Source organism: Lissotriton vulgaris, chromosome 1_1 (assembly GCF_964263255.1).
Source record: "Lissotriton vulgaris chromosome 1_1, aLisVul1.2, whole genome shotgun sequence".
NCBI classification, from domain to species: Eukaryota; Metazoa; Chordata; class Amphibia; order Caudata; family Salamandridae; genus Lissotriton; species Lissotriton vulgaris.
In genome coordinates, this window is record NC_141685.1 from 1,569,051,481 (window position 1) to 1,569,079,217 (window position 27,737).

General features: G+C 44.1%; 1 protein-coding gene across 1 annotated transcript in view; it reads right to left on the reverse strand.

Moving 5' to 3' along the window:
• Window positions 1–27,737, reverse strand: part of RAB21 (RAB21, member RAS oncogene family) — a 230,428-nt gene that overhangs the window by 133,387 nt on the left and 69,304 nt on the right. The window contains exon 3 of the mRNA XM_086918093.1: window positions 10,662–10,769. Within this exon, the coding sequence (XP_086774219.1) occupies window positions 10,662–10,769 (108 nt within the window). The remainder of the gene's footprint in view (window positions 1–10,661; window positions 10,770–27,737) is intronic.

The following is a 27,737-nucleotide window of genomic DNA, read 5'->3' on the forward strand; positions in this document are numbered from 1 at the left end:
GGGCGATAGATAGATAGTGAGGGCGATAGATAGATAGTGAGGGCGATAGATAGATAGTGAGGGCGATAGATAGATAGATAGTGAGGGCGATAGATAGATAGATAGTGAGGGCGATAGATAGATAGATAGTGAGGGCGATAGATAGATAGATAGTGAGGGCGATAGATAGATAGATAGATAGATAGATAGATAGTGAGGGCGATAGATAGATAGATAGTGAGGGCGATAGATAGATAGATAGTGAGGGCGATAGATAGATAGATAGTGAGGGCGATAGATAGATAGATAGTGAGGGCGATAGATAGATAGTGAGGGCGATAGACAGATAGAAAGTGAGGGCGATAGATAGATAGATAGTGAGGGCGATAGATAGATAGTGAGGGCGATAGATAGATAGTGAGGGCGATAGATAGATAGTGAGGGCGATAGATAGATAGATAGTGAGGGCGATAGATAGATAGATAGTGAGGGCGATAGATAGATAGATAGATAGATAGATAGATAGTGAGGGCGATAGATAGATAGATAGTGAGGGCGATAGATAGATAGATAGTGAGGGCGATAGATAGATAGATAGTGAGGGCGATAGATAGATAGATAGTGAGGGCGATAGACAGATAGAAAGTGAGGGCGATAGATAGATAGATAGTGAGGGCGATAGACAGATAGAAAGTGAGGGCGATAGATAGATAGATAGTGAGGGCGATAGATAGATAGATAGTGAGGGCGATAGATAGATAGAGTGAAGGCGATAGATAGATAGATAGATAGATAGATAGATAGATAGATAGATAGATAGTGAGGGCGATAGATAGATAGATAGTGAGGGCGATAGATAGATAGATAGTGAGGGCGATAGATAGATAGATAGTGAGGGCGATAGATAGATAGATAGTGAGGGCGATAGATAGATAGATAGTGAGGGCGATAGATAGATAGATAGTGAGGGCGATAGATAGATAGATAGTGAGGGCGATAGATAGATAGATAGTGAGGGCGATAGATAGATAGATAGTGAGGGCGATAGATAGATAGATAGATAGATAGATAGATAGATAGATAGATAGATAGATAGATAGATAGTGAGGGCGATAGATAGATAGTGAGGGCGATAGATAGATAGATAGAGTGAGGGCGATAGATAGATAGATAGAGTGAGGGCGATAGATAGATAGATAGAGTGAGGGCGATAGATAGATAGATAGAGTGAGGGCGATAGATAGAGTGAGGGCGATAGATAGAGTGAGGGCGATAGATAGAGTGAGGGCGATAGATAGAGTGAGGGCGATAGATAGAGTGAGGGCGATAGATAGAGTGAGGGCGATAGATAGAGTGAGGGCGATAGATAGAGTGAGGGCGATAGATAGAGTGAGGGCGATAGATAGAGTGAGGGCGATAGATAGAGTGAGGGCGATAGATAGAGTGAGGGCGATAGATAGAGTGAGGGCGATAGATAGAGTGAGGGCGATAGATAGATAGATAGAGTGAGGGCGATAGATAGATAGATAGAGTGAGGGCGATAGATAGATAGATAGAGTGAGGGCGATAGATAGATAGATAGAGTGAGGGCAATAGATAGATAGCGTGAGGGCAATAGATAGATAGCGTGAGGGCAATAGATAGATAGCGTGAGGGCAATAGATAGATAGAGTGAGGGCGATAGAGTGAGGGCGATAGAGTGAGGGCGATAGAGTGAGGGCGATAGAGTGAGGGCGATAGAGTGAGGGCGATAGAGTGAGGGCGATAGAGTGAGGGCGATAGAGTGAGGGCGATAGAGTGAGGGCGATAGAGTGAGGGCGATAGAGTGAGGGCGATAGAGTGAGGGCGATAGAGTGAGGGCGATAGAGTGAGGGCGATAGAGTGAGGGCGATAGAGTGAGGGCGATAGAGTGAGGGCGATAGAGTGAGGGCGATAGAGTGAGGGCGATAGAGTGAGGGCGATAGAGTGAGGGCGATAGAGTGAGGGCGATAGAGTGAGGGCGATAGAGTGAGGGCGATAGAGTGAGGGCGATAGAGTGAGGGCGATAGAGTGAGGGCAAAAGATAGATAGATTGATAGAGTGAGGGCGATAGATAGAGTGAGGGCGATAGATAGAGTGAGGGCGATAGATAGAGTGAGGGCGATAGATAGAGTGAGGGCGATAGATAGAGTGAGGGCGATAGATAGATAGATAGATAGATAGTAGATAGATAGATAGAGTGAGGGCGATAGATAGATAGATAGAGTGAGGGCGATAGATAGATAGATAGATAGATAGATAGATAGATAGATAGATAGATAGATAGATAGATAGATAGATAGATAGTTGTGTGTGTGGTTGTGGTTGTGTGTGCGTGGTTGTGTGTGCGTGGTTGTGTGTGCGTGGTTGTGTGTGTGTGGTTGTGTGTGTTATGCTTTGTTTTGCTATGCTATGTTTTGTTTTGCTATGTGTTGTTGTGTTTTGTCCTGCTATGCTTTGTTATGTTATGCTCTGTTTTGCTATGCAATGTTTTGTTATGCTATGCTATGCTTTTTTGCTATCCTATGCTTTGTTTTCTTATGCTATGCAATGCTTTGTTGTGTTTTGTTAAGCTATGCTATGTTTTGTTGTGTTTTGCTATGTTTTGTTAGGCTATGCTATGTTGTGTTTTGTTATGCTATGCTATGTTGTATTTTGTTATGCTATGCTATGTTTTGTTGTGTGTTGTTATGCTATGCTTTGTTGTGTTTTGCTGTTTTGTTATGCTATGCTTTGTTTTAAGTTGTGATATGCTTTATGTTATGCTATGTTTTGTTCTGCTATGTGTTGTTGTGTTTTGTTATGCTGTTTTGTTATGTTATGCTATGTTTAGTTTTGCTATCCTATGCTTTGTTTTGTTATTAACTGCACATTAATTATAGTCGAGTGCTTCAGCAGCCTGGGGCGCCTGTTGACATGCTGTGAGAAGTGGTGTCTCATGCTGTGATATTTGTTACTTGCGGTGCACAAGCTGTTCCACTGTGAAGCGCTTTCACAGACCTGAATCGGCTCGTGCCCATACTACAATCGGCTCGTGCACAGGTCTGTCTCCAGGTCTGTCTCCCTTGGAGGCAAACACGGTGACTATAAGTGACTATAAGTCTCGTTGGCGGCAGCGCTTCGCGCTGCAACGCCAGCGAGACCTAAAAAGGGAGAGCAGCGACTAAGTGTACGGAAAATAATTGCTGACCCAAGCTGTAAGAACATTTTTTATGAAGGTCTTCTAGAAAATATGCAGCAGATGTCTTCAACAAGTATTTGTCTTTTTGAAAGCTTATAAATAATGGTGTCTTGCACTGGTGGAATGAAAGCTCATTATGTAAGGTTTCCAAAGATTCAATTGATGATTAAGCATGTGTATATGGACCAATGGTGAAAAAAAATGCCAATAAAATCTGTTTTTTTTTTTTTAAATAGTGGGGTAGGGAATTTGGCAGGAGATTTATATCTGGGACTAAGTTCCAGGAGTTGGGTTATTAGGTATTAATTGAAAGAAGCTGCATGCCGAGCTATCTTGACAGAAGTTATGGTGCATGAAATGTGTGCAGGTGCTGTAGGGCAGTAACTGTGTGGAAGGAGCCATGTGACAGGGACCATAGGCAAATATATGTGGGATAGGAACTTAAAGAGGGGAATCTAAGCATGAGACAATGAGTGATGATTTGCAGGACGTGATCAAGAGGTGCGGGCGGCTGGACTTTTGACAGTTATCGTATTGTAACATTTATAAGGCGCTTGCGGATATATCCCTATGTGGGCTGCTGACGCACTTCCCTTCATGAGAAGCATGCTACATCGCATACGGTGAATGATTAGAAGGTACTGTGAGTAGTAGTTGAAGTTGAGACAAGTTGGGTGACAGGAGTTATGTGCAGGAGCTTGGAAGACATTGTCAACAAGAGCTGCGTGTTGCACTAGAGGACAAGCGCTAAATACTGATGCAAGGCGACAAGAACAGTGTGTTGGCCCCATGATACACAAGAAGGTGGTGCGCTGGGTAACACAGAAATTGTGTTTTGACGAAGGATAACAAGAGACTTGAATGTTGACCCCGGTTAACAGGAGCTGGGTGTAGGTGCTGGGCTACAGGAGGTGGGTGTAGGTGCTGGGCTACAGGAGCTGTATGGACACAAGAGGTATGGTTTGCCACTGGGAGGCAGGAGTTATGTTCCATCAATCAATCAATCAATCAGTACATTTATAGAGCGCGCTACTCACCCGTGCGGGTCTCAAGGCGCTGAACGGAGGGAGGGTGGGGGGGGGGGGGGGGGGGGTATGCCGCTACTGCTTGAAAAGCCAGGTCTTGAGGTGTTTTCTGAAGGTGAGGTGATCCTGGGTCAATCGTAGGTGGGCGGGGAGGGAGTTCCACGTCTTGGCAGCCAGGTAGGAGAATGATCTTACTCCGGTGGTGATTCTGCGAATTCATGGGATGGTGGCGAGGGCGAGGCTGGCGGAGAGGAGCTGGAGGATTGGCGTGTGGAATGTGAGGCGGTTGTTGAGGTATTCGGGGCCCATGTTGTGGAGATCTTTGTGTGCGTGGGTGAGGAGCCTGAACGTGAGCCTCTTGTTGACGGGGTGCCAGTGCAGGTCTTTCAGGTGGGCTGAGATGAGGCTGTGGCGAGGGATGTCGAGGATGAGTTATGTATGTGCTGGAGTCTTTTCTGCAGTTTGAGCCGTGGTTCCAGCATAGAGGGTGTTCCCGTAGTTCAGTCGGCTGGTGACGAGGGCCTGGGTGACCGCCTTTCTGGTTCCGGTGGGGATCCACCGGAAGATCTTTCGGAGCATGTGCAGGGTGTTGAAGCATGTGGATGAGATGGCGTTGACTTGCTTGGTTATCGTGAGGGAGGAGTCTAGGATGAATCCCAGGTTGCGTGCGTGGTCCGTGGGTGTCGGTGCGGTGCCCAGCTCTGTGGGCCACCAGGAGTCATCCCAGGCAGATGGGGATGGTCCTAGGATGAGGACTTCTGTCTTGTCTGAGTTCAGTTGCAGGTGGCTGAGCTTCATCCATTCCGCGACGTCTCTCATACCTTCCTGGAAGCTGATTCTGGCGGTGGTGGGGTCGTTGGTGAGGGAGAGTATCAGCTGGGTGTCGTCGGCATAGGAGATGATGTTGAGGTTGTGTTTGCGTGCGATGGCTGCGAGGGAGCTCATGTAGATATTGAAGAGGGTAGGGCTGAGCGAGGAGCCTTGGGGTATGCCGCTGGGTTCTGTCGGAGAGAAATTAGGCGATCCAGTCCAGGGCCTTTCCTTTAATCCCAGTGTGTGGAGGCGGGTTATTAGGGTGTGATGGCAGACGGTATCGAAGGCGGCTGAGAGGTCTAGGGGGATGAGAGCAGCAGTTTCCCGGTTGTCGAGCAGGGTCCTGATGTAGTCGGTGGCCACGATGAGGGCTGTCTCGGTGCTGTGGTTGGCTCGGAACCCGGACTGGGATGGGTCAAGGGATCCGTTTGCTTCGAGGAATGCAGTCAGCTGTTTATTGACGGTCTTCTCAATGACTTTTGCAGGGAAGGGGAGAAGAGAGATGGGGCGGAAGTTCTGGAGGTCTTTGGGGTCCGCTGTTGGTTTCTTCAGTAGGGCGCTGATTTCTGCGTGCTTACAGCTCTCTGGGAAGGTGGCAGATGTGAAGGAGATGTTTATGACGTTCTGGAGTTGGGGTGCGATGATGGTATAGGCTTTGTTGAAGATGTGGTGAGGGCATGGGTCGGAGGGTGAGCCGGAGTGAATGGTGTTCATCACGTGGGTGGTGTCTTCAGTGCTGATGGGAGTCCAAGCGTTGAGGGTGGTGGTAGGGGGCATTGGTATGGTGGCTGGAGACGGGGCCTCGGTGCTGAAGCCGTCGTGTATATTGGTGATCTTGCGGTGGAAGAATGTGGCGAGGGAGTTGCAGAGGTCTTGCGATGGTGTGATGTCGTTGTTGCTGGCGCTAGGGTTGGAGAGCTCTTTTATGATGCTGAAGAGTTCCTTGCTGTTGTGTGTGTTGTTGTCCAGCCGCTCTTTGAACGATGTTCTTTTGATGGCGCGGATCAGCTGGTGGTGTTTGCATGTGGCGTTTTTGAGGGCTGTCATGTTCTCCGTCGTCGGTTCGTGGCGCCAAGCTTTCTCGAGGGTGCGGCATGATTTCTTCGAGTCTTTGAGGTCGTTGATGAACCGTGTGGCTCTCCTGTTGCCGGGCTTGCCTGGAGGGATCTTCAGTGCTGCAAGGGCGTCGGTGCAGTTGGTGATCCACTGTGTGAGGTTGTGGGGGCGCGGCGTTGGTGTCGGTTGGAGGGTTCTGGCTCAGTGCAATGGTTAGCTGGTCGGTGGTAACTTTGCTCCAGCATCTGCGGGGGATCTGTTGCGGGTGGTGGTGGGATGTCGTCTTCTTGAAGGTGAAATTAATGCAGCTGTGGTCGGTCCTGTGTAGTCGACGTTTCGACCCTATAGTGCCCCTGTTGGTGGTCACCGGATCTGGTGTGTTCCGCCTCTGCCGTCTAAATTATCCGGAATCACACCAGATAGAGCAGTTCCTTAGCCATGAGCTAAACCTACACCCAGCTCGAATTCCTCCCAGCCGTAGCACACAGATGAAATTAACAGTGTGCAGCATCGCCACAGGCTTTGAATCTACCAGCCTGTGAGGACTGTGTACAGATAATCTTCGCATCCCTGTCTTGAGGAAGACCGCCGTGACCACCAACAGGGGCACTATAGGGTCGAAACGTCAACGCACTATTTAGGTCCAGCCTGACCAGGTTTCTACACTAGGGAGGAAACTTCTGGATCAAAATAAGACTCTGGCCTTTCCCAAAGCATCATGTGTATATAATTGGTTGGCACTGTACATATTGTTCACTACTTTCTCACTATGTCACCCATATGCACTGTAAGAATTCCTTGTAAATAATTATACTCTCACAGTCTCTTTTTTGCAAGAAGTGTATTGTCTATCATGAAATGAAGTAATTTTGATAAACATTTGATCTACTCTTGTTGAATGCAGGACTGATTCATTGAGTACTGTACTTGATTTGTGTGTTAAGAGAGCATTTCATTTCTAATTACATTTATTGTACGCAAAGTATATGTTAGTTCTATCCGACAGAACCATTTTTTCTTTAATCGCCATATAGCATTTAGGTCACCCCATCATCATTTCTCCCTCTGCTATTTCCAGTATATATGTATTTCTAGCAACCATTAGGGCATCCTCTTGCTTCTCATTGCGGGTGTATATGGACACTACTGTACGAATGTGACCCTCTAGCTCCATGATTAGATATAGTGACCTCCTTGAATGACTCCTACTGCTTTTTTAATACATGGAGCATTTTGCTAGCACAAAACGGCTACCTCAACCTTTTTACTCTGACGTTATGAAAAGTGCTGTCTGCGAAAACATTTAGACTTCCGCCTGTTCCTTCTGGGGAAACAAAACTGGGCCTCCAGGAGGAGGCATTTAGCTCTCGTGTGTTTTTAAGTAAATAAAAATAACCAAATGCTCAGCTGATGCATTGGGTCATTTTACGTTAAGGCTTAACTTAACCATTGTGTGTGTTGTATGCTTGTGGTTTTCCATGGTTTCCAGTTAAAATACTACTTACAACTCAACTTCTATCTGTCGTACTCACTTGTATATCAAACATATGGGATTTTCTTGACTTGAACCCCTTTTCTCATGCCCTCCTTGCTCCAATATGTGTCCTCTGACAAGAACAACAACTCTTACTCTGGCCCCAGTCCAGGATGTCGTGCTCAATTATTGTTATTACAGAGTCACTGTGTGTACCACCCCCACCTCTCTTCTTGGTACACAGTCCTTAGAAGCCTGCACCCCACCCCCCATCCCTCCCTCACCACTACACTCTCCCTCCTTCACCACTGCCCCCTCCCTCCCAAGCTATGGAAAACTCAACACCTCTCCAATCAGCATTCAAAACTTCTATCATGTTCACTTCCACTTTTTCTGGGGTTGCGAGGGGGCTCCTGGTCTTTCTGGCCTGGCTAGGTTTTGAGTCTGCCAGTTCGCCATAGACTGAGTCTGCTTGGTTTCAGCTGATAAGTACGCCTTCCTGCTTTTGTGTTGTCCACCTTTCCTCCATTTAGATGCTCGGGAAGAACATCTTCGGCTTCTTGAAGTAATCCTCGTGGTACTCTGGTCTGCAGGTATAAGGTGCAATATCCACAAGCCTTCCTTTGGTCATATCATGAAGCTTATCCCCTTCCAATTAAAAATTATTACAGAATAGAGGACTCCAATGATATATTATGATTTGGGAGTGGAAATATTCTGTGGCTATGCTCTAATCTCTTTAGCATTTTAGTATTGCTCCCACCGCTTTGCCTTGTTTCCATACAACAGCCATCATTTACTCGTTCTCTACAAAACAGAGAACCATGGTTACAATATCCGGAGGTAGTTTTTTTCAGCAACCCATGCCTACGATCGAGGTGAATAAGAGGGTCACCCAGAAAACCCTTACAGATTGGAGGAGATTGCTAATGTATCTGTTTACATCAGAACCTTCTACATCTCCTGTCAGTCCTCTTATTCAGATGTTTTTCTGAACAAAATTTGAGGTCCTCCTGTTGAATCAGTATTTCCTCATATTTCTTTTTGAGCATTAGAATCCTGCTTCTGAAGATCAGTGTTTCTCTGAGCCAGTGTCCCGAGACATTTCAATGCCACTCATTCTGTCTCTAGGGAGCTGATTTCCTGTTTTAAGTCTTACAGACATTTCCAGGTCTGATCTGATGGATGACACTTTTCCTTTTATTATCTGAAGGAAGTGCTGCAGGAAGTCGTGTGAGATAAGTTCTTGTTCCAAGGTGATCTGCAAGAGTGTAGGAGTCCATATTTCCCTTCACTTTTATTTATTTTGGATAATAGCATACCTTTCAAGGATGGTCTATGTTTCTTGTGGTCACTTTTTTCTTATAAGGTATGTTCCGCCTCACTTGTGGTGCGCACTGGAATTCTCCAGTAGGTCAGTATGTCACCGACTGTGTCCTGTCTATCCAACTCGTAACAGAACATTCTTCTCTTCCTGATCCTCACTCTGCTCGAGCAGGCATGCTCTGCACAAAGTGCATTACGAAGACAGGCCTTAGTGACAGGTGCATCCAAATGTGAGTTGTTAAATACTTTCCATTTCCATGTCTCATTGTGATATCTTCCTCTTCATTCACGGACCGTGAGCATTTTAAGTTGTTGATGGGCCAACTCATCTGTGGGACCCAATCTGACATTAAAGATTGTTAGGCCATGTACTTTGTCTGCCCTGGTTTTTTACCAGACTAAGCGAATATGGATGCCATCAGTACCTTTCAGAGCGGTAATCAATGATGTGCTAGGTAAAGCTAAATCCTTATACAGTCATGGTCCCTTTTCAAATCTGCTCATTTTAGACTTCCTGCTGGATGTTGGCAACTAACACTTTTTTTGAGTTATTCATGCTGCCCATTTTATCTTGATACAGCGGGTGGTGTTTTACACAATGTCGGGGGCTTAGGAATGCACCTAATGATTACCAAATCATTTTCAAGATGGATATAGTGCTTACCAATCTTTAATGGATTATATCAGATACACAACCCTATACGGAGGAATGGCTGGGTGCACAGAAAAAGAAAGGGGCATTAAAGGGCAGCCGTGAGAAAATACCTAGGTTTTTCTACTAATGTATGCTACAAAACATAGATCAGTGTCTCTAAAAAGCATGAAGGATAAACAAGTTGGAGAGATTTCTACAGAGGAAATATTCTTGCCCGGGACTTGCCAGGAATGACCAGGGAGAGTTCACCGCCACACAATGCAGGCGTCCATTTACCTCCTCACTGCCCCATTGACGTATACTTATAAGAGACCTGTTCACACTTCTCAAAATAATGCAGCTTACAATGCCAGCCTTAATTCCTACCCAGGGTTTAAATAAAATCAATTCAGGCATAAGTCAAGTCACATTAAAAAGGCACATATCAAAAAGACACTGTTTATTGGTAAAATAAATTCCCCATGAGGAGGCATAAACAAAGGAACTGAAACATATACTCTCAACAGTCAAATTGTTCACTATGGTGCTTGTGCAAGCCTCTCGTCAATTAAAAAGAGAATAAGGACCTACGTTAGGACAGACACAATATGGGGAGATGGTAGGGCCACAAGTTACTGAGGGAGGAGTAGGGTACAGAAAAATGTAGTACTCTGGTCAAGTATGTGTCTTCAAGATGTACAGCCAGTTGCTTGTGCTTGCCACACTGGCAACAATCCCAATTGTTAATGGGAGCAGTGAAAACGAGAACACAACAGTAGGACATCTCATGTAAAATGGTATAACATCTATACTGATAACAGGGATTCCACAGCTTCCAGGTGCTTCAAGAGTAGCAGCTGTTCCAACGACAATGAAATGCCAACAGCAGCAAACGGATATTGATCAATAAAATAATATGATAAAAAGAATGGCCCAGACTCGCAACTAATGCTGCGGTAATATTGACCACAAGTCACTGAGAACCATATATATTGACAAATACATTTAAATTCCACATCTGTTCAATGTAAACCTTACAAAGCTATTGACTTCAAGGTGATGTTTCAGAGTATGTCAGAATGATGGGACTTTACTGGGGCTGCACACAGCCCATTAGATCATGCGTCCAATCAGAGTAATAAATCACTGTCCTACCTTCTGAAAAGAATCTTCGTCTGTGACATCATACACTAAAATGGCTCCATTTGAGTCTCTGTAGTAGATTGGGCCGAGTGCGTGGAAACGTTCTTGACCAGCTGTGTCCTGTGAAGAGCACAAAGTGATTGGCAAATAGCACATGGGCACTTTAACATAGTAAAATAATTTATCCCAAAATGATCAGCGCCTTCCCCCCCCCCCGTACCCCCCACCAAACATGGCTTTTTGTATATGTAGACTGCATAGCTCAATAATTCAGATACAAAGTCAATAGTTGCATAATTACTTTGGAGCACACGCTGATTACTGTAACTACTGGCTAGGTTTTTAGCTCTATTTACCAATCTTCATCATTCTAATACAAAAAATAAATCAATAAATAAAAGAAAACCAGTAATTTTTACAAAAACATTTTTATACAAAAAAAGGATTATGAAAATGTAGCTTTTTATAATATTTACCAGTAAGAAAAGTACATACATACAGTAGATAATAATTTGTGCTAAAAAACGCCTCTTGAACACTTAAATGACTATTGTTCTTCTGTACATCTGAAGTTGTTTATGTGTTGCTAGACAGGGCCAGAATGGGGTAATGCCACGCCCGCTGAGATGGGAGCATATGTTGTCAGACTTACCCCAAGCTACTCAGTGATATTTTTTAAATACACAACATCTTACAAACAATTTTACAATTAATTTAAAAGACAACAGAAGGTAAAAAACAGAGCTCTCTAAGGGATCACATGCTGGTTCGCAGTACAATCATTGGCATTGGACAACCTGCATAAATGAATACCAAAATTAAAACATTTAATAAAATATTAGACCATTTAGAGCTAGATTGTACAAGATATTATGAATTGATATACAAATTCTAATCGATCAATGCGTAGGAGATGGTAAGCAATCTTGAAAAAGCAATACTTGGATTATAATGTGTCCCTGTAACAAGATATATATTGGAAGCACATCTTTCCCTATAAAAACAAAAAGATATTCAAGAGTATTTAACATCCATCAAAAATCGATAAACTCTGTATCCTGCGGCCCGACATTTTGAGCAACAGCAGAGTGCTGAATGGACAAAGGTCACATACTTTGGAATACAAGGAATTGTGAGAAACTAAAGAGAAAGTGACAGGAAGAACCTCGTTTTGAAGTTGGAATCTCAATATAGGACTGACTTAAAGACAGGGAGGTTTTAATAGTGGGGGAAGATATTTGTGTGCATTTCATTACATGATATTTAGATTAATGTCCCTATCTGCAGGGTCACCCCCAAACCTTTTCCCTTCCTCCTCTTATTGTTTGCTGAATTTATTTTTGTTGGCTTTAGGAATCTGTGCACCTTACCACTGCTAACTAGTGCTAAAGGTTTTGTGCTCTCTCCTTAAAATGCGGTAACACAACGTACCCAATTGGCCTATTTAAAATACAGCCTGACCGCAGTGATGTCATTTGAGATGTCATCAGTGATGTAACTGACCATGCCATGAATGATGTAATATGTGAAATCATGAGCAGTGCATTGCGGGGGTGCAAGTTATAGTTAGCTGAACTAACTATAACAGTGGAATTTCTATGGTTTTGTACAAGTGAAATGTCCAGCTAACTATAACGCCCCTGAAACCTATGTTTTTTTCAGTGAATTTGTAAGGATTTTTAAATGCAAATTTCTAACTATAACTTCTGTAAAACCTATGGTTTTTTCAGTGAATTTCAAAGGTTTTTTAAATGCGAATTTCTAACTACAATGTCCCTATTACCTATAATGTTTTTTAAGTAAATTTTAAAAAGACTTGTATACTTTTTATGGTGAGAACTAACTTAACAGTAGTCTTTTATAACTGATAGTTATTGCTTCCGGTTTTATGGTATTTACTTTTTGGGCAATTCAGTCTGCATTTATCCATTTTTTTTAAATAATTGTATCCGCTCGCAGCTGCGGACTTGCTGTTTGAATTGCCTGCCATTGGAAGGGAGCTCTCGTTGGAGCCTTGAGCACACTCAACTGGGGATTCTACTGCCCCGCCCTTCAGCACTACAAAGCGGCTCGCGGCCGCGGACTTGCTGTTTGAATTGCCTGCCATTGGAAGGGAGCTCTCGTTGGAGCCTTGAGCACACTAACCTGGGGATTCTACTGCCCCGCTCTCCTGCACTACAAAGCGTCTTGCGGCCCCCGCTGGCGAAGCCCGGGCCAAGGGCTCGCCCGTTTGAGCCCGTTCGAGTCTGCAAGAGGCTGGGCCCCTTGTCTTGGTTCCAACTAATCGGAATCATTGCTTTTTCACCTGCTTAGTTAGTGGATTTCTGCTTTATTCTGTTTTTGGGCAATTTGCTAACGTATAACAATTAGGATAAGTTATGGCTACATGGGAGGGGCGAAGCAGGAAGGTGGCCGAGGCAGCCTACGTTGCAGGAACATTAGATCAATTCATCACGAGGTCCTCATCTGTTTTGGCCCACGAGATAGAAATTACGGAGCTTAGACTCTCTATGGACCCAGTATTTGCAAAGAGGTCGTCTTTGGGACGGATTATGAACATTTCTTCACCATCAAGAGTCTCTCGATCCCCAACTCCTCTTATGCTACAGTTGTCGAGCCCAGGCTTCCAACAAAATGACTATCAAGTAAAAGATAAGGTGGCGCCCGGGAGTGAAGCATTGCAACCTAATTCCAATAATACGGTAGCGTGCAATGCTCTGGTCCACAATCAGCTTAATACACCGAAGAAGGTTGCTCAAGGGGCAATCCCCAAAAGAAAACTAGGCGGAGCCCAGCAGAAGGGGAGGAATCCCAAAACACCTAAACTAAGCAAACCCGTTGAAAATAAAACTGGTGGCCCGGTAACCACCAAGGACCCACCGCAAACTCTTCTAGGAACAAACTTTGGGAACATTGATGGAAGTGTTATTGGACCGCCAACGATGATAGATGATTATCTGTCTAAAATGGGTAACCTAATGAAATAATCACTGGAACCCATATTATCGAGACTTATCACAATTGAAAACAGGCTAGTGGAACTCGAGCCCTTACTGATCTTTGTTGTAAGCGCTACAAAGAGTAGCTTAGCAGTTGTTGGCCATGATAGTGTCTCCTTGAGGGTGGGTAATGGAGGGGGGTCTGCAGTGTCTGCAGCATCAGTAGGTTCCAATGCAATTCCAACTGTGGGCGTGGGTCTCGGAACAACTGATCAAACCTCTAAGAGGCCGGGAATAACTACTCCACTTGTACTTGCGACCTTAGTGCCTGAAGGTGGCTCTTGTATTGGTAATAGTGACCCTCAGGGACAGCCCCAGCCCCAGATAACGGATTCTGCCTACAGGGGAACCAGAATGGGAAGGGGATAGAAAGTGTATATCATCATCTAGTCCTCCACCCAGACTGCACGCCGTATGTTACCGTTTTGACTGGCATCCCAGTACTTAAGCAAGGGCAACTAGAAACCTACGAGCAATTGAAGAACAAGACAATGCATTGGCTAAATGTCAACACACCACTTCCCACCGATTTACAGTCCAAAATCCTATTTGTAAGAAGGGTGGACTGGGTAGGACTTAAATTGGAAAACATCACAGGGGACCGCATTGTCGTTAATTTTAAGGACACGAGGGCAGCTGAACATGCCTGTTGGGGTGTATCGGCAAATCCACATACATACAGGCTTTCTACACCCCCCCCCCCAGACTTTGTACTCAATCCAGGGAATATTGAATCAGTGAGAGGTAGGAGGGGTCATCCCGCCAGGATGACAACTTGCCCAAATGGGGGCCAACATTTTTCAATACGCCTGTATAACAGATTAGCGCGGCTGGACTCCGTGGATTGACTGATTCTAGACGGCACTAACCAGGTCGTCACCTTAGTCGGACAGAAGGCTCTACTTAATGAAGGGCCCCTAGGGAGGATGGTGCATGAACCCCTAAGATTCGAGGAAGTAGGGACCAGTAATACCGTAGGACAACCCACAGTTGATAACAGTGTGAAGGGCTGTATCCCAGAACTAATTAAGGACACAACTAACATCTCTAGTGCAATTACTTCATATCTAGAAGCCCATCCCTGTTACCCCCCTTGCTATGATGATTTATGTGTCCATGAGAACAGAGGGCTTGAGTGTAATGCAGGGAATGTTTTAGAAAACGCAAATGGCGGTTTAAAAATACTGTCCTGGAATATCACGGGCCTTGGGTCTAAACTTGTTCTACCAGATTGGGGGGGGGGTGGGGGGGGGGAGTTCATCGACTCACACAGGATTTGCCTCCTACAAGGGACTTGGTCCCTAACCCCTGTCCACAGATTGGGGTTGGTCACCTATTATGAGCCAGCTGTTAAGGGACCTAAAGGCAGACAATCGGGAGACTGTGTATATGGGTGGGAATCTATCTTGGCCTTGTGGCTAGGAGACTCGACACCCATTGCCCTGATATAATTTGTATTCTTCTGACAACTAAGTACGCAGAAAAGTTGGCACTGATAAACATCTATTCTCGTCCAGTTCAGTATGGAGGGACCTCCCTGACCTTGGAAACCTTGAATAGTTTTTTAAAATCTCTTCCGGGTGATGTTCACCTCCTAAGTGGTGGGGATTTTAACTGCCATTACGAACTCCTAAGCGGTATCATGCAACCTATTACTGCTGATGAGGACGCAACCTGGTTAGTCCCTCCGCCAAATACATACCCTGCTAAGTGGTGGACACCAGTTGTACTCCAAATGACTTCACTTACCTTAACGTTCTCCATAAGGGCTTGTAATGGGCGCTTCCCAAAAGACAATCCAGGCCATCCAACGTTTGGACGAGCGGGCCAAACATCGGCAATTGATTATTTCCTAATCAGTATAGATATTTGGTCCAAAATTTTAGATTTTAGTATTGTGCAGCGTACCGAAAGTGACCACAATCCTTTGGTCACTCTTTTAGATATCTATTCTAATGATGCAGACAAAGGCTCTGCAATATCATCTAGAAGTGATTACAGAATCGGGGCTGAAGGGAGGAGTATTCGCAGGGCCAAAATCACTCAATCCACAGAAACAATGGCAAGAATGTATAAAAGTAGAATTCCATTTTTAGAAAGGGCATGTATTATCTCTGAAAACCCCACTAACAACGTATGACTTGGGAGAAATCCACCAGGAAATGGTTGTAATCCTGGCGGATTTCTTTTTTAACTCCAAGCCCAATAAGAACAAATACCATGGAGATAAGAATCCATGGTTTAACAAGGGATGTAGGGCAGCAAAGCGGACCCTCCTAGCCCCCCTTAAGGAGAGAAGTCAGTTATGTATTAAGGAAGCTAGGGCAGCTTTTAAAAAAATTATCTTAAATGCAAAAATAGAATGGGAAGCTGAAAGATGGCAGACCATTAAATCCGCGTTAGATGCAAAAGATATGAAGGCCTTCTGGAATCTGGTTCACACTGAGAAGTCAGAGGGCAAGTCTACCATCAATCCAAATATCTGCGAAGAAGCATGGCACTTACATTTTAAAGAATTGTATTCAAATCACTCAGTTGAAGCAAGTGAGATGCCAGTCTGTCTTTTAAATCCCGACCCCACATGGTGTATACCACCCTGTACATTGGCCGAGGTCCAACTGGCCCTTGCCAAGCTTCAAGGGAATAAAGCGCCCGGCTTGGACAGGATTCCAAGAGATTTGTACAGAGAGGAATAGGCAGTGTGGGCCCGTTATCTACAATTACTTAATTACTTTTTGATTCAATTTGGGGGGGGGGGGGGACTCCTATGGAACCGGCAAACTACAGGCCAATTAGCCTCATCGGTGTATCACAAAAAATTTATGCAAGGTCTCCAAGAATGGATGAGTGACCAAGATATCCTTACACCGTTACAAGCAGGCTTCAGGGCCAAAACCTCCACAATAGACCAATTGTTTAGGCTCCAGTTAATCTACTGGAAGCAAGTCGTATTAGGCGGTGGTAGTCTATATCTAACTTTCGTAGACCTCAAATCGGCATTTGACATGGTGGACCGTAACCAGCTTTGGAGTATTTTGCTGGCTATGGGGGTTCCTCCATATCTATGCCACCAGCTTAAGCTTCTTCACGAAGGTGCCTTTGCGAGAGTAAGGTATGGTAAGTCTGGGCAACTGACGGCCCCTTTCCCTGTAGAGCAGGGGGTCAGGCAGGGTTGTGTACTCGCGCCAACCCTCTTTTCCCTTTTTTTAAAAATGGGTTGATAGAAGATCTTCTTGCCATAAAGGATATGGACTGCCCGAAACTGGCATCACGCAGTTTTCCCGCACTTATGTTTGTGGACGACACGCTGCTGCTCTCAAAGTCATCTATGGGCATGCAGCATGTGTTAAACGCGTTTTGTCAGTTTTGCCAAAAGAGGATTCTTGTGGTCAACATCAATAAAACCAAGTATATGGTTTTAAATGCCAATTCCATCAATTGTCCCCATCCAATGATATATCCCTGGAAAGGGTATCAGTCTTTGACTACTTGGGCCTCACGTTAAACGACAAAATGGGCTGGGGTCCACAGATGGACAAGGCTAATCTGAGATTGATGCAGGCCATGTGGGGAATAAGTTCAAAAGAACTGCGTTTTAAAAACTATAGGCCCACCTCTGGAAATCTATAAAGTCCAAGCGAGGTCAGCATCCCTATACGGGGCGGAACTGTGGGGGGCACAGAACTTTCAACTCCCTAGCTTTAACCGACAACAATTTTATTAGACATATTTTGACTCTTCTGAAAAACACACCATTAGTACCGCTTAGGATGGATTTAAATATTCCTCCAATTTCTGATGTAATTGCAGCACGCCTGCTGCTTTATTGGCGGTGGTTGTGGTGTACTCCCGAACTGGGTAGCTACAGGGAAGAATGGAGTGCGGTAAGGACATCATTTGGGGCAGGCAGTATATCCTGCCTAGCCTTTGTAAGGAACTCTTTTAGTGCAATAGATATGGAAAACCTCTGGACAAACCCGGAGGTTTCTTGTTTAGAGATACCAAAACAATCACTGAAAAATGCACTTAAAGAGTTCAAGTTGACGGAAGTTTTTCGGTCGTTAAAACTAACAAGTTGTAGCACTTCCGGTCCGACCCTGCTCACTGGGGTCGGTGTAGGCTCAGTTAGGTTCCCTTCGAAAAGACTTACTGACACAGGAACTTTAGGGAGGGCAGGTTTTATTAGTTTGAAAGTCCTTTTTCTATGTATCGTTTTCCTGTAGTAGGGCAGGGGGCTTTCGGACTCCGCCTTCTGTCTGTGTTGGCGCTTCTCGATGGCAGTCCAGCGGTCGTCCCGGTGTCTTCTGGGACTTGTGGTTCCGCTCTCGTCCTCCACAATGTCACGTAGTCAAGCCGCTCCGAAAGAAAGCAAAGACAGCACGGTTTTAGAATGATGAACTGCCACAAGGCACAGGGAAGGGAGTGAGGAATCACACGTGCAAAGAGAACACCATTAGGGTCTGTAGTGCTAGGGGTGTAAAGGGTGGGTAGTGCACGGGAGGCGTAAGGTACCTTTACGGGGGTTTAGACCACTTAAATCCCGCCCAACTTCAGAACCTTGATCGTACCTCTGGCAGCCACACTTCCCTCGAAGTGTGGCTGGGCGATGCGCCTTCCGGTTGGCCTCCTGGCTTGTTGGGCTCGTCTCTCCTGGGTCTGCCGAAAATGCTTCTCCTCTCTCCGTCCTCTTCTCCGTCCGCCGCCTCCTTCTTCCGATGGTCACTCCTGCTCCGGTCTCCACTCCACCTCCTTCCTCCGATGTTCACTCTCCTGCTCCGGTCTCCACTCCGCCTCCTTCCTCCGATGGTCACTCTCCTGCTCCAGTCTCCACTCCGCCTCCTGACTCCGCTCCGCTCCGTCCTCGTCTCTGCTCCTCTGCTCCCGCCTCTCCTCTGTCTTCTTCGCCGCTCTCCTCTCCACTCCGCACTCGTCCTCTTCTCCGACGCTCTCACCTCCGTCGCCTCCGGGTGTAACACACACCTGTGTGCTTTCTGGGACTGCCTTTACCTGGGGGATGGGGGCGGGCCCTGTGACGTAGTCCGAGTCCAGCTCCGCCCAATTAAAGAAACAGGGTTCTGCGCTCTCGTCGGGCTCCTTGTCTCCGAGGACATCCGTGGTTCTCCAGGTCCTTGTGTTCTGGTTGAAAAGAGGTAAAACAGGTAAGCCTGGTGGGTCCGGGTCCTCCCCGTTACACAAGTCTTACATCTGGATTTTTTGATTTTAAGTGCCATTACGAATTTGAGCAGGTGTTAGACTCTATTCAGCCGATTTTTGCCAAAAAACTTTTCCTCCAGTTTAGATATGGTACTCTACCATTATTTGCATCTACTAGCAAGTGGGCGGGAGTCCCAAGTCGTTTATGCCCCGGTTGCCGAGAAGAGGAGGAAACAGTAGTACATGTAGTACTCTTCTGTGGGGCATACAAAAATCCAAGCAGAAATGGATAATCCAATTGTGTAGGAATTTGGGTATTAGGAATCATCATGACTTTTTCAGATTTTAGGAACAGATTCCAAACCCAGTTTTTGTGGTTTCAATAGCAAAGTTCCTATTTTCCATGTGGCTAACCCGCAGAAATTTGTTAAAATAGGATCTGACTTTAGTATCCTATGGTAATGCCTATTTTGTAATGGATTCATCGAGCCTTAATCTTTATCTTAGATCGAGGGAGAATTAGTATTTTCTTTCTTTTTCTCTTTTAGTATGGGATTGGGAGACTAATCCGTTGTATCTAGAATTTTAGAATTGTATATATAAATTCAATTTTTAAAAAGTGTTCTTCCTATTTATGACATTTTATCTTCTAATAATTTTTATGAAACTGTATTGTTGTATTATGCTCGAATTGATTATGTACGTAACAATTATCTACTTCAAAACCTACCCCGGATCTGTAATTGTTGAAATTGATTGTGCTTTTATGGTTACAAATAACCGCAATAAAGTTCTTTGGAATGGGAATTAAGAATTGTATCTGTATTTACCCATATATATTTGGGGTTTTGTGAAAAAATGAATCTAAAATTTGTATAATTCCACATTTATTTGTCTCATAAATATGCACTCATGCCTGAAGGACTGGCCGTTTTCAGTCATATCAACCCTCTCAGATGATAAAATATGCACAACCTTGATATTAAAATGTGTTTTCTTACACGAGGATATATATTGCGGTTTAAGGCTCTTTACTAAAATTGTTTTAACCCTTTTACTTTTAGAACTACAGACCTATTGGCCTGGTAGTCATGATTGACAGCATTTAGAATCGCTCAAAAAATAACCCCATTTCAGTTTTTACCCACATTTTAAAATGAATACAGTGAGGACAATAAATAGTTTTCGGTCTGTATTTATCTGTAAAAATCAGTAAAAACAGAAAACAGTGAGCCCTATTTAGAATTTAACAATGTTTAGAACTTTCAAACCAAAATCACTTTATTCTGTTTTCTTTTTAGAATAAAAAAAACATAAAAGCATGATACACAGATATACAATACACTTATTTGAATGTATTCACCAAGAGGTACTGCCCATCATATTTTATTCTTATTTCGTTTCCACATATATCCTTTAAATAACTTTTTCCATATAAAAATTACATTTTAAAAACAGTTTGTACAATTCATATAAATTCCTAAAAATCATATGTTTCCTAGATTTAATTACAGCTTTTAAAAATAATGCCTTATTTCTTGCATAACATTCATTCTCCAATATTTGGAGTGCAAGACCAGGCGACATTGCCTCAAACCCCAAATTTTTCAAAATGGTGTTTCCCGTAAAATATACAAAATAAAACAATATGAATTGTCGTTTGAGGTGCTACCCCATCACAAGGGCAAGGTCCTAGATTTTTCGACCAATCATTTGTTATGGGGAAAGAAACTAGATGGTAAAAGTAATCTAATCTAAAGCGAACCAATACAAATCTATCATAATCAGTTCCGCAATAAATCAGATACGGTTGAATTTCTACAGACTAAAGAATCATCTGATTTTGCGAACCAACGAATAGTGGTCTTCACTTCCATATCCAAGTTCTTCCAGGTGTGCCATGCATAGTTTGTTAAAAACATTCCTGGAGATATTGTTCATCTTTAATGGGTCATAAAAAAAATCAGGATGACCCATGTCCGTCATAAAATCTTTGATGTACATCAGCTATCTTAATTAGCAGTAATTAACATACAAGTTTGTAACAGTGTGACACAGCACCTATAATACCCGACTTCGAACAACAGCATTCACACTTAGATTCCCCGCTCCAGCAGCATGTTAGCCCACCACTATCTCATTGTGGGCAACACCTTGCTTAATCTTTCCCCTGAGCGCCAGCACACCTTTCCTGGTGTAGCTCTATGCTTTACAATTGCTGGCATTTTTTTAATTTATCAGCATACTGATAACAAATATTAGCACATTTTTTTTTCTTCTATTGTGAACGATATTTTTGTTTATGTCTTCTATTTCGATGTTTTTAATCATGAGAATGCAAATGACACAGTTTGCCGGGTAACAGTTTTTAAACTCTCCAACGTATTTACATATTGAGGACCTTATACGTGTTACAATAGAAACGGAAACCTTTACAGCTTCACATTTTGTAACTTTTTCCAACACGTGCACAAGTTAAACAGTTAAAACGTGAGCATGTGTAAATTATAAAACAAGACATCTAAATGGGTAGAGCCGCATCTTCATTCCATAGACTACTAAATAACCAAAAAGTATATAAACCCCGACCGTTGTTCGTTTCGTTTTCGAGAGTTATTTATCCGTGTCCATTCTGTGATGCAGGTTCCCTATTCTAGAGTCGGATCCTTGTTTTGAGGCACCTAAACATATTCCGAAGTTGTAAGTTTGATTATGGCATAGTAGAGATTTAGAACACGTAGCTATGTGTCCATATTTAAACATTTATATCTAGAAAAAAATGTTATTGTATGTTTTTGCCTTTTTTCTGTAACGTCAGCAGCTTTTTTTTCAGAAACAGACAGATTACAGCAAGCATTGCTCCTTTTCTAGCTTCTTTGAACTTCTATATGGTGACTTCCTATATTATAATATTGGCACTGTACTTCAGTTCAGAGGTGCTGGTGTCCCGTCGGCACAAACCCTAAACATTTATAATTAGCATCACCAGCTTCTAGTTGTTAGTCTGTTTTCCCCTGGGGATCATATACTGTCAATATGTAGATTATAATATGAACAGTCAATTTGATCTCAGAGGAGTCCATGACCTGTCGGCGCAAAGAGTAAAGATATATAAGCAACGCACCAACTTCTGGTTTTTAGTCTGTTCCCCCCTTTTGATCATATACTGTGAATATGTAGATTATAATTTTCACAGTCAAAGATCTCAGAGGAGTTTATAACCCGTCGCCACGAAGATCAAACATTTCGAAGTCCCGGAGAATGAAAATATTCACGGCTCGAAAGTATTTCGTTATTGAACTTCTGTTGTAGTCATAACTTTATTTTTCTTTTCTTTTTACTGTAACAATGGTGTCACTTGTTATATTGTAATAGACTGTCCTATTGTTACAGAAGAGGAATTGGAGATTTGTCGGCGCCAATTGAAATACAGATTACTAAGCTCTATTAAGTACCGGATCAGATATTTTTTCAGTGAGCATATATTTTACGATATTGCAGTCTAAAAAGATATAGCTTTCATACTTTCTTACTTTAAACATTTGATAAACCCTACATTTCTGAATGTTATTTTTGTATTTCTATTTTTCTCAGTTGCGGTTCTTATTCACCTTCTCCCTATAGAATATATAGGACCAGTACTGTATATCATAATAGTACTATCCTAAATATTCTTAAATGAGTACGTGATTTGTTAATGGAACAGTGTGAAACCTCTAGGCACTACGACAGAACGTCCCCGAATTGTACAGAATACAAATTTGAAAAATGATAATGCATACATTTCTACGTATTATGAAGCCACTTGTGTTTAACTATTTTTGACTTGTTCTTCTGACCTCAGGTGATGTAGTGTGGGAGTGTTTGTTGCAGCACTTCTTTTCTACTTTATCTAAAAGTAATTGGTGCCCTCTCATATTATTAAGAACATGGGGCAACACTTTTACAAACTATAGCATAAAATAGGAGGGTGTGGCCACGCTTAAGTGATATTTGAAGAAAGTTAATTTGGAATTATTAAATAAAAACCATTTGAAACCTAGACTGAAATTTTACCTGCGCAACCACACCTCCCCGTCAGAAAAGTAAACACCACATTATAAGTAAACAGTGCTCCTGGGAAGTATCCCACCCACAAACGTGAAAAAAAGAAGAAGACCGCAAGGACACTTATTTTTCCGCCATGATTTGCACACCTCACGGTAATTATATGAATGGTCCTTAAAATATATAAAAAATAATTTTTTCCTTCACAATCCCTCTCCACCACCTTGTGATCACTGTAAGAGTTAATAGTATTCCTACCCTCTACTACTTTGTTTTCCCATACTCTTCTGGAAGTGCGTCACAAAATGCCCGACAACAGTGAACCGTTCCCACCCAATAAGGAGCAAATTTGTACTCTGAACACTTTAGGCAATAAAATGTCCATGTTGTTCCGCAGAGGAGGAGGGAAAGGCTGCCAACACTTCTACTTTTAATGCTTCACAGCCAATGAACATTAAGTTTGGGAAAGTCCTTCTTAGAACAAGTCAGCCAGTCAGCTGTCCCTCCTACTCCACGGAGGGGAAGTGAATGCCTGGCAACACTTCCACTTTTAATAGTCGCAACCAATCAACATAAAGCTCTGGAAGCTCCTCCTTAGAACACATCAGCCAATCAGATGTCCCTCCTACTCCGCGGAGGAGAAGGAATACCTAGCAACACTACTTTTAATAGTTTGCAACTAATCAACATTAAGTTCTGGAAGCTCCTCTTTACAACATGTGAGCCAATTAGATGTCCTTGCTACTCTGCGTAGGGGAAGTGAATGGCAGGAAACCCTTCTACTTTCGATGGTTCGCAGCCAATGAACTTTAAGCTTGTTGTTGGAACACCTCAGCCAATTAAATGTTAATTTTGTTCCGCACACAGATACAGAACATGCCCTCCCACATATTATTACATTTCCTGTAACAAATTGACTCTATCCATGATAACAGTGAACACTGCATAATAAGTCAACATTATTCCGCATTATATTAAAGGAAGGTAACAATACGGCGCATTGTTCTTTTCCCGATATAATTTCCACAGCCTACTGAACCCCCCTCCCAACATAAGTGAAGCCCTGAGACTGCGGGGCCCCAGCGAACCTCTGCTATTATTTTTTTAAGAAATACCCCCAGGACCTAGCCCACCCCGGGATCTCATCAAAATTAAACGAGAGAACCCACAACCCCAGCGCGAATTACGCTGTTTTTTTGTGGTTTATTTTCGGACCCTGGGGGTCCTTCTGACCGCCTGACCAGGCCAAGGGGGTCAGGGTGTTTCTACTCTGCCCCCTTCTCTTGTTTTCTACCTTTGTTTCTCTGTTTTCTAGCGACTCGCTTCTACCGAGCCACAATATGGCTGCCAACACTTCCTGGTTTGGAGTGTTGGCAGCCACTCACAATGAAGCTTGTGCACAGGACCTAGGTTCCTCCCAGATATAGAAACTTTTATTTTTTTAAATTCTCAGTGTTGGACCTGGCCTCGTGGCGTGGCCCCACCCCTCCCGCATGACGGGTCCCGGACTACCTTGACCCCTGTTCCCCGGCCAAGAGCAGCACCATCCACCCTCCACGAGTGCCGCCCCTCCGGGCCGCCCCAGCTCTTCCCCGGTGGAACTCTACTTCCTCTCCTCAACCCCCTCGGCTGGCCCGGACCCTTTCCCGGACCACCGTCTCCGGCCCAGCCGCCATCTTGGACCCTCCACGACCAGGCCTCGTGGCCTCGGCCCGACCCCAGCCACAGACCCAGCAAAGCCCCGACATCGAGGCACCACGATCCAATCAGGGGGTAAAGAGACCACTTGACGAGTCAATGGGGGAAGGAGTTTCGATGGTCCCCCATCCGCCTGGTTTCGATCGCCCCCAGCCTCCCTGGGCGCTGGCTCCACCCCCCTGCTGGGTGTCTGGACTCTCATATCCCGGACCCTCCGACCTCCAAGTGCGAGGGTCCGGACATCAAAGGGCACCAGACCTATAACTGGGGCAGCTCCAGAGCAGGTCGGCAATTGTATCCTGGAGTCGAGAGACACCGAGACAAACTCATCTTCGTGCAACCATCCTTGGGTCCTGCTGGCGCTGCCGCTGCCCATCTTCGTGAAGCTATCCTTGGAGTCCTGCTGGCGCTGCCGCGGCCCATCTTCGTGAAACCATCCTTGGAGTCCTGCTGGCGCTGCCGCGGCCCATCTTCGTGAAACCATCTGTGGAGTCCTGCTGGCGCTGCCGCCGCCCATCTTCGTGAAACCATCTGTGGAGTCCTGCTGGCACTGCCGCGGCCCATCTTCGTGAAACCATCCTTTGAGCCCTGCTGGCGCTGCCGCGGCCCATCTTCGTGAGACCAGCCCTGGGGTCCTGCTGGCGCTGCCGCGGCCCATACCGAAGAACCCTCCAGCTCGAGGATTGAGAGCTGTGCGCAAGATATCCCAGTACCAGACTGGTACCAAGACTGTCCCGCTACCCCCTTCCCACAAGAGACTAAGTTTAAGAGGATCCCGGAATCCTGTTCCTTCTGTATTGTTACGATAACCTACCTAAAAGTACTGATAAAAGTGTTAAGAACCTATCTTTGTGTGGCGTCCATCTGGAGGGGGGTGGTTGCTCGGCTGTACGATCTTAGGAGAGGGCCCTCGCCTGGAGGCCTCTCCCCCTTGCTCGGCCGACCCTCAGATTTCCCTTCTAACACTCAGCAACTACTGAACAGATGTACACCATTTATAAAAATAAAAGGTCGCTTTCTGACCCACGCACAACCTTTGTGCCCAATTTGGGGTAATGCTGGTCGCAAAATTTCCCATGGAAATTAACATGGGGAATACGAGTTTTGGGAACCCCTTTTTCTCAGCCCCTACTTGATGAATCACCCCCAACTTTCCAGATAGGAGCTGACCTACAAAGTGCAACATTTTTGAAAATGTCATAAAGATACGTTAAACGGCGCCAAAGTTATAAGCAAATCAAAAAATGCTTTTCTTATGTAAACTAGGTTGTAACTACGACTACTTACTGGCAATCGCCAGTAGGAGATATATATATATATATATATATATATATATATATATATATATAGTCCACGGAGTGCGGTGCGTTCCCTTGCTTGAGAGGGAAATTGAGCGGTAATTATATATACACACACACATATATGAGCAAAGTCTGGTGTTGATAGAGGCCGTCTCACTGGGCGGTCCATGAACAGGGGACCAGTTGCCCTGCGCAATACCAATACGACAATTTCGGTTTACAGAAACCTCACGGAAACCTTGGGTAGTTGCAGATGATATATTTAATGACTGCACAGCAACGAGTTTCGACTTTTGTCTTGATCACGCCTCGATAAAGACGAAAGACTATATAAAGAGTTTGTCCTTTCCTATCTCGGCGTGGATAGCACTGTGCTAATCCTATGCTTAAAAACTTTGATAGAAAAGCAGACATTTGAGGTGGGCACATTTAGAGTGTCGCTGGTTTTGAGGGTGATCTATACAGGAGCTGCCTTCCACCTAAACTTGGGAACTACCCAGAATTCTCTTCTTTTTTGCATATTATTATATATTACCTACTGGCGGTCGCCAGTAGGTATATATAGTTAGGACCTAGTTTCCATAGGAAATCCGCAACATTCTATTTGGAATAACTATGTCTTCGATTGAGGAATTTGCGTGCAATTTTCCAAAATTTTGGCCGGCTCAGTTCTGCTCCTTCCCTGAAAGTTTTGGAGGGATTTGTCAAGCGACGGCTGAGAAAAAAAGGGGGTCCCAAAACGTGTTTTCCCCATGTTAATTTCCATAGGACGTTTAGACACGACTACAGCCCGAACCGCTGAACGGAATTACACCAAACTTGGCAACATTGTAGGGACTGGTGCGCAGAAGTGCCTTTTGTTTAAATGGTGTAAATCCCTCCAGTAGTTCCTGAGAAAATCAAAAGAGAAAAAATATATATATCTATAGCAGCTTACTGTAAGCTTACTGTACTCTGTACCATTCCGAGCACGAGCTGCATGCTGATTGGCTGCCAATGTCTGTCAACACTCCAAACCAGAAAGTGTTGGCAGCCATCTTGTGCCTCGGTAGACTGAGGCACAGGAAAGCAGAAAAACAAAGGTGCAAAACACGCAAAGGGAGCAGGGTAGAAGCACCCTGACCTCCTAGGCCTGCTCAGGGGGTGCCACAAGGACCTCCCAGGCCCAAAAAAAAATATTCTTTTTTTTTTTAAATCATGGGGTACGCGTACATGATAGCACCTCATTAAAAAGCATTGCAGTTAATAGAAGATTTTTAGACTTTATTTACATTTTAAATCATTTGTTGATGGTACCATACTCATTTTAGGAATTGTGGTGTGTTCTAAGGTGATTTTACCATGTGAAAAAGCCTTCTGCTGGGATATCATGAATCATGTTTGAAAGAAAACTATTATCTAATGCTTTTCCCACAGTGGTTTGGAAGGGGATCTATAAGCTAAACTGAAAACATATTTTATGTAAATTCACATTATCTTTCTCAGTCATGTGAGAATGAAGTCTGACATTCTCAGTAAAACATGTACATCCAACAAGGACAGAGACTGTCAGTTGAATCCTTTGTGTTCTACTGCAGCCTCCTAGAGTGTTCTAAAGAACAACTAGAGCGCTAACAGTCCTACTTATTACAAAGGTATGGCACACCTGAAGCCATCTTGATTAGAATAAAGTGGTAACTGTTAAAACATTTAATTTAAAAAGGAACAAAATGAGGGGCTATATTTTGCCATAGAAAGTATGATTAGTGCTGCAGAAAGAAAAATGAGGGCACATTTTGAGTGACTTCTCAAATCCTCTTCTATTTCATTAAAACATTCCGACATGCAGTCTGCCAAGATGGCCACCAGAGACAAAAGAGCCCAAATGTAGCCCAAATATCACCCAGATG